The sequence below is a fragment of the Anabas testudineus genome, chromosome 12, assembly GCF_900324465.2.
Source record: "Anabas testudineus chromosome 12, fAnaTes1.2, whole genome shotgun sequence".
Lineage (NCBI taxonomy): Eukaryota > Metazoa > Chordata > Actinopteri > Anabantiformes > Anabantidae > Anabas > Anabas testudineus.
In genome coordinates, this window is record NC_046621.1 from 6,770,289 (window position 1) to 6,785,507 (window position 15,219).

At 38.7% G+C, this 15,219-nt stretch overlaps 3 protein-coding genes across 3 annotated transcripts; 2 read left to right on the forward strand and 1 right to left on the reverse strand.

Annotated features, from left to right (window-relative positions):
- Window positions 1–1,150: 1,150 nt before the first annotated feature.
- cplx4a (complexin 4a) lies at window positions 1,151–5,020 on the forward strand. The gene is made up of 3 exons (XM_026356230.1): window positions 1,151–1,314; window positions 2,871–2,958; window positions 4,793–5,020. Exons 1-3 carry the CDS (start codon window positions 1,151–1,153, stop codon window positions 5,018–5,020), a joined length of 480 nt encoding a protein of 159 aa, XP_026212015.1.
- A 2,815-nt stretch (window positions 5,021–7,835) lies between these two features.
- On the forward strand, window positions 7,836–9,829 carry rx3 (retinal homeobox gene 3). The gene is made up of 3 exons (XM_026355976.1): window positions 7,836–8,159; window positions 8,469–8,704; window positions 9,333–9,829. The coding sequence occupies exons 1-3, from the start codon at window positions 7,904–7,906 to the stop codon at window positions 9,777–9,779; spliced, it is 939 nt and encodes a 312-aa protein (XP_026211761.1). The 5' UTR covers window positions 7,836–7,903; the 3' UTR covers window positions 9,780–9,829.
- A 1,075-nt stretch (window positions 9,830–10,904) lies between these two features.
- Window positions 10,905–12,629, reverse strand: grp (gastrin-releasing peptide). The gene is made up of 3 exons (XM_026355980.1): window positions 11,894–12,629; window positions 11,210–11,439; window positions 10,905–11,117 (listed from the first exon to the last, which is right to left on the reverse strand). Exons 1-3 carry the CDS (start codon window positions 12,045–12,047, stop codon window positions 11,064–11,066), a joined length of 438 nt encoding a protein of 145 aa, XP_026211765.1. The 5' UTR covers window positions 12,048–12,629; the 3' UTR covers window positions 10,905–11,063.
- Between the last annotated feature and the right edge of the window lie 2,590 nt (window positions 12,630–15,219).

The following is a 15,219-nucleotide window of genomic DNA, read 5'->3' on the forward strand; positions in this document are numbered from 1 at the left end:
ACAGCCTTGTGAGTGGTTCTGCAAGGCTGAACATGGTAACATGCTAGTATGTAGTAGGGATAATGTTTGGTTTAGCATGTTAGCAGGCTAACAAACATTAAACACAGCTGCGAATATAATGAAGTTTTCAGGTTTGGGACAGAACAAATTGTTACCTGGTAGAGGCTCTAGATTAAAAGTTAGGAGATCGCCACTTACTACAGCTCATCCTTGGGGGGATGTAAATGTATGTATGAAATTAAACAGTCTTGTCCCATGTTCAGCTACATGTAATAGTATTCAATATTACATTTAATTTAACTTTAACTTTAACATTTGACTGATTGTGTAATAGTGGAGCTACTTTGTGGGAATATCAAAAAGAGTGGACTGTCTATCCTAAAAAAACGAACTAATATCTAAATGTTTTTTAGATATTAAAGCAGTTTACTACAGATTATATTTTGTATGGATTGTTCTACAAGTCCTTCACCTAGTTTGCAGGTGTGATGGAGCGGTGGGTTGAGATCAGAATCAGTGAAAGCGGTCTCCTCCCCATCTCTCATCCTCATGTCAATCATCCTCCCACTGAACAATAGCACGGCATGAAGGAAGGGTCCAGTGGGGATAAACAAGACTGTAATCCCGCTCCTCTCTCTCTACTCTGCTTGGTTTCAGCAGTATAAGCTGCACAGGGGCCGGGCCGTACTTTACTAATATGATTAAGTACCAGTGGGCAGAAGTAGCATATGTGTATTTCTGTAACTGAAGACTACCCTCTCCAAAAAAAAAAAAAAGGATAAGTGCTGCACCTCCTTCTACCAAAGACAAAAGAGAAGAGTCAAAATCAATAAAGGAATAAACTCCCACAGGTCTGCATGATTTAAAAATAGAGCGAAAACAGGCCATCTGCCTCTTAGTATAGTGAACGGGGAGGATTAAATCCAGATTATGGCCGATGCCAAACGTTTTGTGTGTGTGTGTGTGTTAGTGTCAGTGCATGTGTCTGTTGCTTGCTGTCAGTGTGTCCTTGGCTGCATAGACAAGCAGCAGGTTAGCTAGAGAGCTACCACTGGATTTGACAGCTATAGGAAGTCAAAGCAGAGGACACCATAAGGGGAACAGCCGCCTTTTCCTCTCAGAAAAAGAGTAAACGGTCACATAACTCGAGATGGCTTTCTTGATCAAGAGCATGATTGGAAACCCCCTGTCAGGAATGGGTCTTGGTGGTGGAGGTGACAAAGAAGAGGAGGCCACCCCCTCTGATCCAGCCAAGGCAGCAGGAATGACACGCGAGGAGTATGAAGAGTACCAAAAGCAGTTGGTGGAGGAGAAGTAAGTAGGAACACAGACTGAACTTCACTATGAATTCATGCCATTGGCCCAGTAACAGTGTGGCTGCAGAGTGTAATCTGACCTTGACAAGCTGCTATCTACTTCATCGCTGTTTACTTATCCCCTGTTTTGCAACTACACTTAACAATATCATTCACATATAAACCTAACCTTCATCAAAGAGGCTGTTGATAAAAGTTTATTGACCATGTATACACAGTTATAGATACATAGATATTTTTCTTTTTCCAACGTTTTTCTACATAATAATCCACTGAAGCTGAAGGTCATGCTGAACCTGGATCAATAATCTTTCATAATCTGTCATCTGATTCTGCATCAAGAATAAGCAGCTGAAAAATGTCATGTACAAAACAGAAAAGCCTGCATAAATGTACATTTATTGATTTGTTGAAAGGCCTGCATCCATTATTCACACATTTAATTTAAAGTCTTTACTATGTCACTATTAATTTATGGAGTAACTTGGTTTTGTCTGTTTCCATGCTGCTGCCCACTAATGCAGACATTTTAGTAATATGCTGTAATGCTGTAAAAAAATATTTTCTATTATTTGGTCTTTTGTGAAGCTGAGTGGGGGTTGCAGCTTCAAGCGGTCCTGGTCAGTCAGTATTACGTAACAAGATTAATCCAGCAGAACTACTCTCATGTTTGGGGAATGAACCTACTTGTTTTAAAAGACAACAGGAATTGACATTTTATCTACCGTAGTGCCTACTGCACACTATCTGCCTGATTAAAATGGACATTTTAACAATTAGGAGTGTGTTAATGTCTTGTTAGAAACCACTCTGCGCTCTGTTGTTGTTGCTCTACAGTTCGAGTTGCAGCATCTTGGCTTGATTTCAAATCTGCTTGACTCAGTCTGGCCTAATAATACCATCTTTAATTGGCTGAGGGGAAATATGTGTGTCTAGTCTTGAAAATAAAGGGATACACACAGTCTCACAAAGTGCAGTTAGGGGAAAACAGCCATTACATTTACAGTAATTGATATTTATAATGAATGACTGAGAGATGTGTTAAATTGGCGTTCACTGATAATTTTAGATTTTGATCACACTGATATGAAGAGCAGGAAAAGATCTGCTGCACAGGAATATTAGCAATTATGTTCAACGATATTGAATTTGGGTTATTAGAAACGTGTGATGTCCAAATCCACCCTAAAATTACAGCTAATCAGATGGACTTCACAGTGCTTATGGATGTTGTCATAATTGTCTGTGTTGTTTATCTGTTTGTTGAAGATACAAAAAAGCCAAACTGGATAAAATACTGCGAGCAAAGCTTTTTTGTTATGAAAATCCTGATGCTGAACATTTCATTATGTTGCTCTGACGATGATAAACAAAAGCTCATGCACAAACACAAGGTTCTATATTTCACCTTTTTGGTATTTCAGCTCCTCTCTTTGTTTGCTCTAAACGGAGAGATTACAGCAGATGTTGTTTTTACAGTAACCAAGGTGGGATGTTAGCTTTTCTAACAATAAAGGCTTAAAGCACTCATTGGTATTTTTCTCTCCATTTCAGGATGGCGAGAGATGCAGATTTCTTACACAAGAAGGCAGAGAGGGCAACACTCAGGGTGTGCCTCAGAGAAAAATACAGACTGCCAAAGGTAAACACATGAGAGTTTTACGCTGTGGTTCCAGTGTTACTCATATTTTAACCTTTCATTCAGGTTTGGTTGTATGACTACATCCCACTATCTCTTAAACACCAGCTTCCACTAAAAGGGTACATATTAGTACAATGGGGCAGGAGGAGGATAAACAATTTATTAAATATGTATATAGTGCTTATAAATGCTAACTAGGCAGGGATTAACATAAGGTATTACCATTTTTAATCTATTTAAATTGCTATATTTAAAGCATGCATATAACCCTATGAATGATTTACAGGAAAACCTTACAAATGAGCTTCAGAATCATTTAATGTAGGATGTATTTTTGATTAAAGTGGTTCAGTGCTTCAGTGACTGGTGGAAAAAGTAGCATTTAATAGCTGAGCTGCAGTGATAATGTGTGGTAAAGTGTCCTGACCACGCAGGTAGACAAACAGTCTGAGGTGTTCTCCGTGTAACAGCAGCACTTGGCAGCTGCGGCCAACAGAAGGCAGAATCCGTGCTAGCAGATTAGTGGAGAAAGACATTCAACTAACGTCCTCGAGACGTTAGCCTCTGAGTCCCATATTGCACCTTGAGTCTTACAAAGCCAAATGCCACTGAGCAGGTGTCCCAGGCTCATTAGGGAGCACCAGGCAGCGAGAACAGGCTTTAAGAAAGAACTACTTCAGCGGATGTAAACTGCCCAGTTTAAAAGGACTCTTAAAGGTGTGATGGAAGGAGCAAAGAAGGTATGTCGGCAAAGTAAACTACTAAAATAGCATCCTGTGAATCTATCTAGAGCTGAAAATTTACTTGTAAAGTTTATATAGTGAAACCGTGAACTCAGTTTCTATTAAAGTGGTGAATGTGGCTGCTGGAGGTGTTTCTAACAACCTAACACAACACCATTGTTCAGTATTGAACAAAGGGCACTTTTCTTTTCACCATTTGTCTTTTAAATTAAAACCGGGAATATGTAATTGGCACAATGACAGCAGGCTATACGTAGAAAACTAATGACTTTCTTTAAATCATTTGTACATTGTCTGTCAGCTTGAAAAAGCACAAATGATGATGTTTTTATTAACTCTGAAACTTAGACTTTAAATGTATTTTCTACAATACTCTTTCTACAAGGCCTCTTAGAGAATCGTTTCCCCTTATAGTTTGGCTCTAATGTACATGTTTTCAAGTGAGATTTAGAAAAAAATATGTTTATGTATACATTTTAAATAAGAAACAGTAAAGTGCTGTTCATTTAATGGAATTAAGGTCTCGTGTAGCGCTAATAAAGATATCTTTAGACTATCACTGGAACTCAGAGAGGCAGGTTTGAGCTAATCCCACAGATTGAAGTTTAAAGAAGTCACAGCACAGTGCCTATTGCATGACTATTCTAGATTTTAAGTGATTAGTTACAGTTTGTCGGACAAGGTTTTAATTTGTCTTTGACACAACAGCACACACTGTACATATAGAGATAATACAGTAATAATAGGCTTGAGTGCACTTCACAAACGTGTAAAACACACAGACAGCAGAATATCCTCGAGTGCTGTAGCTTGGATTAAGACACATCTACAGTTTGTCTGTGTGTTTAATGCCACATTTGTCCTGCTTGCAGTTTGAATTACACTACATTTGGCATTCACAGCAAGAAAATAACTTTGTCAGATCTGAGTGCGGCAGTGGGAAGACACAGTGTATGTTTTAGAAATCAGGCAGGGAAACAGCATGATGGCCTTTTCAATATTAGCAGTTTATACTGTATTAACCACTATTGTCATATGTGTGTGTTTTGGGTTCTTGACCATGTTTGATGCCCTGGCGTTGTCGTCTGCAGAGCGAGCAGGATGAGAACATGATTGAGATGGCCGGGGACGATGTTGATGTGCCAGAGGAGCTGCTCAAGATGGTGGACGAGGACGCCACGGAGGAAGAGGGCAAGGACTCCATCATGGGCCAGATTCAAAACTTGCAGAACATGGACATGGACCAGCTGAAGGAGAAGGCTTCGGCCACCGTCACCGAGCTGAAGAGCAAAGCAGAGGAGAAGTGCTCCGTCATGTGAATGGTCGGGGAACATGTTGGTGTTTAAATGCTGGAGAAGGAGAAGACGGAGAGGGAAGAGAAGAGTGCAAGAAAATGAATTTCAACACCTTCTGGGAGTCTGCAGACCAAGTTGTGTTGTAAAGTCTGGGATCCCATTACATTGTAATGCAAATGCAAACTCTTACCTTTTATTAAAGCACACACAGAAAAAAATTAAGGCGTATTCCTTCTACTGAAGGATATACAGTACTGTAAAAGTTTCCCTATTAGCTTGTTTGGCAGTAATTAACAACTTAAATATTTGTTAAACACATAATTATTGTTTAGATAAATGATGTAGAGAAGTGATTTTCCCTGAATGTCCCTGCAAAATATTCATTTTTACATGTGTTTCATATGGTCACAGGCCACAATTAATATCAGAATGCTGATTATGTGTTATGTAATGTTAACGTTTTTCTCAGTTTGCTGTAAATTGAGACAGTTTAGTCCCTTAAGATGTGTTTAAATTACATACAAAGACCTAAACCTTATTCAAGTTTTAAAAAAAGCACCTAATCCTGTATGAGTATGTCACCTTTCCTTTTGATTTGTTGGTTATTCTAGATCTTATGTATGTTTGGATGAATTATATTATCTATTTATATTATATTCGATTATTTTTCTTTTGGTGTTATTACAAGCTATGTAATCTTGTAAGTCCTGACATGGCGATTTGTTCACATTCACACTGTAATTACTATAAAAACTGACCAGCCTGAACATTTGCAGAGACATTTGCACAAATCATAATTTTGAAATACTGAAGTATTTATTCCATAAAATTGAAAACATTGTACTTAAATACTGATGAAATGTATGGAGATATGCCTCAAACTGTGATAAATAAATGTATTGTTCAAATAAAAATGTATATTACTTGTATATGTATATGATAAAATACATGTTCCGCTTTGTTTTCTTGGATATTCCATTTTGATTTAACATTTCAAATCCCGACTGGCTTTCAAAGTGGACAACACATAGAAATTCTGTTAAAACCATTAAATATACAAAGCTTAATCATCTGATTAATCCTATCTGCAGTCAGTGTTGATGCAGCGAATAAAGAAACGGGTCTTAATTTAATTGGGCAGTATCCAAACACTTGTTGAGGATGATTAAGCAGAAGCAGGGTGGGGAGGTGGGGGTGAAATCCCCAACATTCAGAGTTTCACATTAACCCAAGTTTAAATGTCTGTGGATTTGTGAAGTCTGAAGATTACTATTTAATAGGATCAGTATAACCAAGTTTGTCAGTCTCTCTCTCTTCAGATGAGGATATCAGAACTGAGATAGCAGATGGAGCACATAGAGAGTATTTCTCAGTGTCCCCATGTGGACATAGAACAGCAAACTTTTCTAATTAAGTAGTGGATAAATTAAAATACATTACCATGAGCTATGTATAAGTGTATGGACAGGCTAAATGGTTCAAACATAGACAAAACATGCACTGATAGTTCAGTTTTATAAAAACTAAATACAGTAGTTATTTCAATTTAATATGAACTTCACTCTCTCCTCTAAATTGCATTGCTGTATTTCCTGTATTAGAGGCCTTTTACCTGTCTGTGCCCAGGAACCCTGTTCCCTCCTCCACACAGGACCAGAGCTCTGGAATTAACTTGAATGATCTCAGAGTCCGAGTTCAATACAGATCATGCAAAACATGAACAAACAGAACAAAATGTGCTTTGGAGCTAATCTGAATGCTTGGTTCAACCTGTGTCCATGTAACTTTGAAGGCTGACAGCTGAAAGATGTTTCATTTTAAGTTATAACACCAAGTCAAACACATACTTTAACAATAAAACATTAAACTGACTGAGAACACCACACACATCTTAAGACCGTACCCTGTATTTGTTTTGTGTAGATAATACTTCCTTAAAGCAGTGCTCAGTTAGCATCTCTCTCACTGTGCCCCCGCTCCTCTTAGGCAAACAAAGGATAAAGTCACCTTCTGTAATTAGGAAAAGCTAAATAGTTTTAGGGGTTTTAACTCTTTTGAGTAAAATAATGTAATCCCCTTAAGCAGGATTACCACACTGCTGTCAATCTTTGTTTGCTGTTAAGTGGTTATAGTGCAAAATTGTTATTGTTTGGGCTTTGTTACCCACTCGGTTCAGCGCCTTTAAGAAAGTGGTTAAAGAAACTCAGAGTGTAAATCTGGTTCATGAACCGTTAGTAGAATTTAATGAGCCCATTAAAGTCTTGTGTCCGTAGGTGCTTCATTTCTTCTTTTGCTCAATAAAACAAATACACGCCATCATAATGAACTGTCTATTCATTTTGGCAACAATATCTTGACACTTTGATTAAATATTAAGCTGTCATCTTGCAATCCATGTCCTCACCAGAAATCCTGCAATTATGATTTTGTTGTAACTTAATCTGTGGGCCTAATCTTCCTCTTTTTTTTCACAGACTGACATGAACATGACATCTGGAGGAGTGGAAAGATGGTTTTAAGATTTATGTAAGTAGGTTTAGAGCCAGCGCTGGCTGATGCACTTGATGCAGGGGAGGAGTTTGAACGGTGTTGTGCTTGTGCCTGCATGGGCGCACAGCTACCCCTAAATCCAGCAAGGCCAAATCCAACAGGACGTCCCCTCTCTGACGTGAGGCGGGGGTTGCCGCATGAGCAGGGGGTCTTATAGCAGGCACTACTTTAAAAGCCCCCTCTCAAGATGCTCCAATGACCACTGAGCAACACGGTCTTACTGATGTTACCTCTTGCGCGCAAGTTTCCAAACATCAGGCTATAAACTGAACTTTGCCAAACACAAGAGCAGTGATCAATCTGGAAGGACGTCGGAGTGTGCGTGACTTTGCCCATCTTTTTGGACTTCACCGACCAATGTGGCTTCTTGGATCACCCTCCCAAGTGATGATGATGGATGAGCGCCTGTCTCCCTCCGCACGCTCCGTGCAGAGCCCAGGGAACAACTCGTCCACGGGCCACAGCATAGATGCGATACTGGGATTTAAGGAGGACACCCTTTTCCACAAATCAGCCTCCTACAGCATGACGGAAAAAGTCAAAGATGCGGAGCGCAACGGGAATGTAATAGTAGCTCCAGTTAAGAAGAGTCACTACTCAGACAACTTCGACAGTGAGTAATAGTCATTAAACTGCCAATTAAAGCGCAAAACATATATTTAAAACAGTTTAGACCTCTAGCTTTCCTTACACATTTATCCTTTTCACAAGAAAATCACCAAATAATAATAATTTCTGGAGTCAAATGTCATTTTTAAAAAAATATTTATTACGGTCAAGTCACAATAAACGAACAAATTAACAATTAACAAATAAACTACAGTGGAAAAAGTAAAGTTAGTTTATAGCAGACTTTTCTTTTTTAAGAAGTAAATGTAAACTTTGCCTTATTCTCAGCTTTATTTCTTCTTTTTCTCCACAGGTGTTTGTTGCGCCAGCAGCACGGCTGAAGCCTCGGTTTGTCCGGACTCCCCGGACATGGACGGTAAACTGTCCGACGATGAAAACCCCAAGAAGAAACACCGTCGGAACCGAACCACGTTCACCACCTTCCAGCTCCACGAACTGGAAAGAGCTTTCGAGAAGTCCCATTATCCGGACGTGTACAGCAGAGAGGAACTGGCCCTGAAGGTGAACCTGCCGGAGGTCCGAGTGCAGGTACACTCACTTTTATTTCGGCCTATAGGCCTGAAGCACTAGTTACTGATAATGACTCCTGACACACACACACACACAAAAAAACATCTTTAATGTTTGTAATAAATGATAAACAACATTAGAAGATTTTCTCAAAATGACATAAAGTGAACAGTAGTACAGTGTTATACAATACCACACATCCAAACAGGTCAGTTTAATATTTTGTATTATTAACCTTGTATTAGGTTGATTTGTGTGCATATTACATTTTGTCAGGGGGTGTTAAATATAAAAAAAATAATAAATAACAAACGTTCTCATAGCCTTTTATTAAAACATTATCATTCTCCAGTTTAAAAACAAACAAACAAAAAAAATTGGCGTTAATTTGATTCTAGTGTCTTTTGTCACAGATTCAACATTCGAATAAACTAAAAAGTTGAAATTTCACTCAGTTTCTAAAAATATATTCACACTTTTTTCTGATAATGAAACATTTTGACACTATAATATTTTTCAAAATTCATGTAAAAGGTTTTAGGTTTTTTAAGAGTAGCACTGTTTTGTTTCTGTCTTACTATCCACATATTGACAGACACAATATATTCAGCTGAATCTGGAATTAAAGTTCTCCTCTGTTTTTCAGGTGTGGTTCCAAAACCGACGAGCCAAGTGGCGCCGGCAGGAGAAGCTGGAGGTGAGCTCCATCAAGCTCCAGGACACCTCCTCCTCTCTGCTCGCTTTCAGCCGCTCTCCCACCAGCACCTTGGGCTCCAGTCTGCAGCTGGACCCCTGGCTCTCCACCCCTCTCACCACCTCCACCTCCCTGCAGTCGCTCCCCGGCTTCATCGGAGGCTCGCAGGGCCTCCCAGGCACTTACACCCCTTCTCCACCCCCTTCCATGCCCTCTTCTTTGCCAACCTCCTTCCTGAACTCCCCAGCCCTGGGACACAGTCCTCATCTGCCCCACATCGGCTCTATGTGCCCCCCACCTCCGGCGTACCAGTGCTCAGCCGATCCAAGAAACTCTAGTATTGCTTCACTGAGAATGAGGGCGAAGGAACACATTCAGTCGATTGGAAAGACGTGGTGATGCTGGGAGGATGTCACAAGTAGACTTCAAGACCCGAAATCAGTTTTTAAAACCTGACTTTGTCCTCATGCTCATGGATTTTCATTATTTTGGAAGTTTTCAAGAGTGAAATCTACAGTTGACATCCAGGATGAGACGTCTGTGACAGAACCTGTGAAATTACTGTAAAATGTGGAACTACTGATAAACATAGTGTGTTTTTTTCCTCCTCGTTTATCTGAAAACTGTTTGTACTGTGAAGTTTTACTTTCTTTCAGTCCAGTTTTATTCTGATCCAGTATTATGTTGCTGATGTAACAAAAGCTGAGTATAATAATATTCACATCAGTTTTAATTCTACTGTTGAACATGGAGCATTTTGGTTCATTCCTCCCCGCTGGGTTTTGGATCCATTTTCTTGGATGCTTGAAAGATTTATTAAATGTGAATATTTTCTCTATACAATAAACATTACGTGTAAAGTCAAGCATAAATAATGATTTATCAAGTTTTGTAACACTGACATCTCACAATTGACGTACAGATATGTCAGTAATGTCATAGCTGTAGCAGATATTTTATGAGCCGCAGTTGAACTACATGTTTCACAGTTATATAAAGGTATGTTATTGTGGCACTGACCAGGACACTGGAGACTCATTATTTAAGATGCATCTTGTACCCCCAGGCTTCCTCCCTCTATTTTAGAGAATGAGTTTGTCAGTCCACTTATTTCCTCCTCATTAACTTCAGTAAACGTGATCCCATTCATTCCTGGGATTAGACTCATAATAATGGAGTGAAAGTGGCTCGTATCTCTTTTGTTCACCAATTGTCTGTGGCAAATGTGTTAAGAGAACAACAAGAGAAATATGTGTGTAACTGAACTGTGTCAGCTTGAATTTTCTGTGAGCTAATAATAGCTCCCATCATTACTCCTAAACAGGCTCTGGGGTGTGTTGTGGCTCTTGAGAGTGATTTTTTGTGCCATCTGGTGGCACAAACTGGTTACTGTAGGTGCAAGTGGCATGGATTTGATGATGGTTACGTATGTCCTGGCAGTGAGTGAGTGGTGTGTAATATAAGCTATAAAGTATGATTAGACATCCACAATGCAGTTATCACAATGTTGAATTTATTCAGGGTCTCAGCTCGTGTGACACGACATTGTCAGGTCAGTCTGTAACACTATCGGAAATAATAGCAGGATGATATGGCCTATTAGATTTTTTCAAATTATTCAGAAAATCCCACAGCAGAGAACAAAATACAGTGTGGATGTGTAATTAGAGGACAACGAAGTCTTCAGGTGGAGTCGCTGTCTTGCAGATGCACAGCCAGATGAAGCAGGTCTGACATCTGCAGTGATGAAAACAAAAAGAAATATACACATAACCAAAAGACTTGTAAGTGTCTCTCACAAAAAAAGGAGGTAAGATCCACTCACTGACCTCTCTGAGATATTTGTCTCTGTTCTCTTCTCTCCAGCTGTTTCCCAGACCAAGGAGCCCGTTTGCAGTTTGTGGGTTCATCTGTGTTTGTTTTTTGTGCTGCATCAGTCGCTCGTACAGGTCCAGCTCTGTGACCCCAGCTGCTTCTGGGGGTTTGAGGTAGTCACGTTCAAGGTTTGTCTCCTGCGGCTCAGGCAGGCTCTCAATGCTCTTCTTTCCCATCAAATGTCCTGTGGTGGTGGGTATAACAATACATTATCCGCTCTTGCATAAATATTTAAATGCATGTGGTCAGTCATAACTAAATGTGGATTAGAAATACATTATGATAAGAACTAATCTTTATTTCTATACTCATAAAAGAGGTACTTTGTTTAAATGTGTTTTATTTTATAGCTCTGTAGAGCAAAAGCTGAGAATAAAACACTTTAGGAACAGGGGTAAGTAAAGCTGACACAGTACTGGAAGATCCCATCATTAAAATAATAAAATAATAATAATAATTATTATTATTAGTTATCGCTACTATTCTACAAACTTATAGTGCGCAGACTTTTGTTCAGCCAATGCGTATTTTAGCTTTGATGCAACATAACTCCTGACTTAGAGACACATATTCTCTGGACTTTTTCCAGATATTATCGCCTACCATGATGTATATTTCCAAATAAACGTGTCTCCTACCTACTGCCCAGTGATTGCCGCGGGGATACATCTTTCCAACAACTGCTGCAGGACTCTCGATGCTGTGCAACACAGAGGGTAACGTGGCCAGAAAAAGGAAAACTGGCCACAGGGGTCTGCAAGTCCTTGGATAGCACAAGCACACTCCGCTCATGTTATCAGAAAAATATAAAGAGGAAGAAAAACAGGTGTGTATCAATCCTCAGCTGCAGTTAATCAACTTGATTTAAGTTTAAAAAATCTCCACCATGGTCGATTTTCAGTGAACCGATATCGCAGCGGGGAGAAGAGGTCCAGCTGTTGTCCAGTTGTTGTTCAACCGATGCCTTTGATCAAAATGAGCAATGATCAAAGTTACAGCCCCTCCTGATACAGCTGTGCGTCAGCGGGGGTTTTTTAAAAGTACCACGGTGCCGGTACCAGGATGAAAAAAAAAAAAAAAACTGATCATGATAATTATTATCTACAGCCTGTGATTATAATGGCTCACTGTTGTTTGTTCAGAGATTGAAAGGTGACTGCAGGAGGTGTCAACGTCATGAAACGTGGAGAGAAACTACATCCGCCAGTGATGGAAGTGTGTTTAACTTAAGGAAAACTAGTCAGAGTTTCTCTCTTTAAAGGCTGTAAAGTCTTTCAGTCAGTTTCATAAACGTTGTCTATGTAAACTATGAATCTAAAATGTGCCTAAAGCTGTTTTGCACGTGTGTTAAGTGGCAGACTAGATAAAGTTGTATTATTTATTTATTATAAATCAGGTAAATCCATCACTTTCATAAACATTTTGTTTTACATTTTGAATTAATTTGTAGAATCTGGAGAACTCTCCGTAATTTCAGGGCAGAGGAAATGACGTTGATTTGAAGAACAAAAAAATCAACACACAGCTCAAAAGAAGACAGATAAGAAACACAGATCAAACAAGATGCCATGAACAACAATGAATTTCTTTGCTGCAGACAACATCTGTTGCCTCCTAGTTACAGGAATTTGACAATGCAGCAACTGTCAACTTGTTGTAGATAGTCCACATCATTTATCAGTACAGCTTATTACAGAGTATTTATGTCTTTGGAAAGGTCAACAATGGGAATTAAACAGTCCTCAAAAACAGTCAATTACCCACGCATGCAACTGTGTGAACTCCTCATACCTGACTGATCCCTTTCAGGACAGTATTGACACACAGATTACAGGGGGAAGCGCTAAGGACAGATAAGGAGTCCATGTGTGTTTGCCAGTAAGTAACATTTTACGTTGAAAAGGTTGAAGGTTTCCTCTGGGTATTGTCAGGTCACCACCCCACGCACATCAGCGCAGGATATTAAGGGGTATTTCTGGCTCGTAACATATCATATCCTCATCTGAGGCTGACCTTAACAAAAGAGGATGAGTCACCTATGGTCGAAGGGCTGCAACAGGTAGCAGTGCCATGTGAAATATTTGTTGGTTTGTTTTTTATGTGAGAGAACAAGACTTCCTTATATAGGATAGTCTACCAAGAAAATGTCTTAAGAAATCACTAAACTCCAGGCATACAAATGCACGACTGAATTATTAGATTATCTGTTAGTTTATTTCTTAAAATCAGGGAGGAAAATGCTACTAAACAGATTTATTGTTATGTCTTACTTACAGTTATTGTGGTGACTATTATTGAAAAGACCTGCTCTGCTGTTACATGAATTTAAAAATGTTAAAACGACGAAATACACCGGGGGTTAACACACACTGAGAGTCTAACAACTATTTAATCATTCGCCCACTCGTTCACGAGTTCACGAACAGCCACTCGTGTCTGATTGCCTGCTCCTGATCACCTGCATTAGAGAACACTGAAATAATTTCAGACCGCACAATTAAATCAAACCTAATTAGTTTGAAAGTTTGAACAAGTGTGATTTCTCGTATTGTTCAGTGTTATGCATGCAGAAGGTGGTAATTTAATCCCAGGGAGGAAATTCTTTATACATGATATATTATGACAGAATAAAGGGAGCTGTGAGCATTTTTCTGACCTATATTTAAGCTGGCATTTGTCAGTAAAACATATCCACGTTTAGAAGACTTTTCCTTACAGAACAACGTTACTTATTTTCTTATTGTTGTATTAATGCTTTGATTTTAACTATTGGTCTCATGTCTATAAATGGAGTAAACAATCTTATGAAGTGAGTTGTTTTTTTGTTTTTTTTTAACTCACTAACTCTCGTCGTAAAATCCTTTTTGACTCTCTTCTTCATTTGCTTGCACTGGAGACAGCAGATGGCACTGTAGGGTAAATTTAGCCATCAGTTTTGTTGCATCATGAGTCATGTTTTGTGACAATAGCTGCACAAATAACCTTTTTATGACAAATTAAACAATAATTGCTTTTATTACTAAATCAAATTATTATTCTTACAAGTTTCTTTTGGCTACTTTGACCTATTTCTTGTACAACTGAAGGAACCAAATCTCATGTTGAAAATCTCTATTTTTGAGCTGTGAAGATAATGCTCTTTCTGTTTTCATCTCATGTTATTCATTCTTTTCAAATGTCATGTGAAACATTAACTGACTGTGGTGTCACCACTGTAATAATACTGACATTGTGAAAAGTACAAATGAGCCATTTAAGGGAGGCCTTTCAGCTCAGCAAGTGTCAATTAAAATGAACACTTTACGTGCCATTATGTGGTCTTTGCTGTTCATCACAGTTTTGACTAAATCACCTGGCGGCTGTCCAATCAGAGACCTCGAAGGTAGTGTTGGGATTTAAAGAAGTCTGTTGCTTTATGTTGTTAGTGTTACATGAACAAGAAGGAGAGAGTGCATTGGTATGAATATCAAATGCTTGCTCACAAATGTGTTGTTTTGAAGCAGGATGTGGCTCTTCAGGGAATAAATGTTTTGCTGTTTCCATGTTCATGTCCCCAAATATTTGTTGGACATTGGATTCTTTGGGATTGCCAATAGAATTTAAAAAATGCTTTGTGGAATTGAATAGTTTGGTTATGTAGCAGTATTTTGTAAAATCATATATATTATTATAAGATATATTAAAATAAAATGTAAAATAAAATAAAGTGATTCTTTGGCTGTGATGATGCATTTTCAAGCTAACGCCTTAATCATGAGCAGTTGCATTGCTGAATTTAAGGTCATATGTCAAAGAGAGTTATTTAAAAGCAGCCTGAAAATCAATGGGAAGCACCCCTCCCAGGCTTGTAGTAGGTTTTAAATGTGTAACCTTTAATTACACAGATTATACTCTATTTATACAGTTAAAAATACTAGATCTTTTAGATCAGAGCAAAAAAAGGATAGCTAATCATTCATGTAAT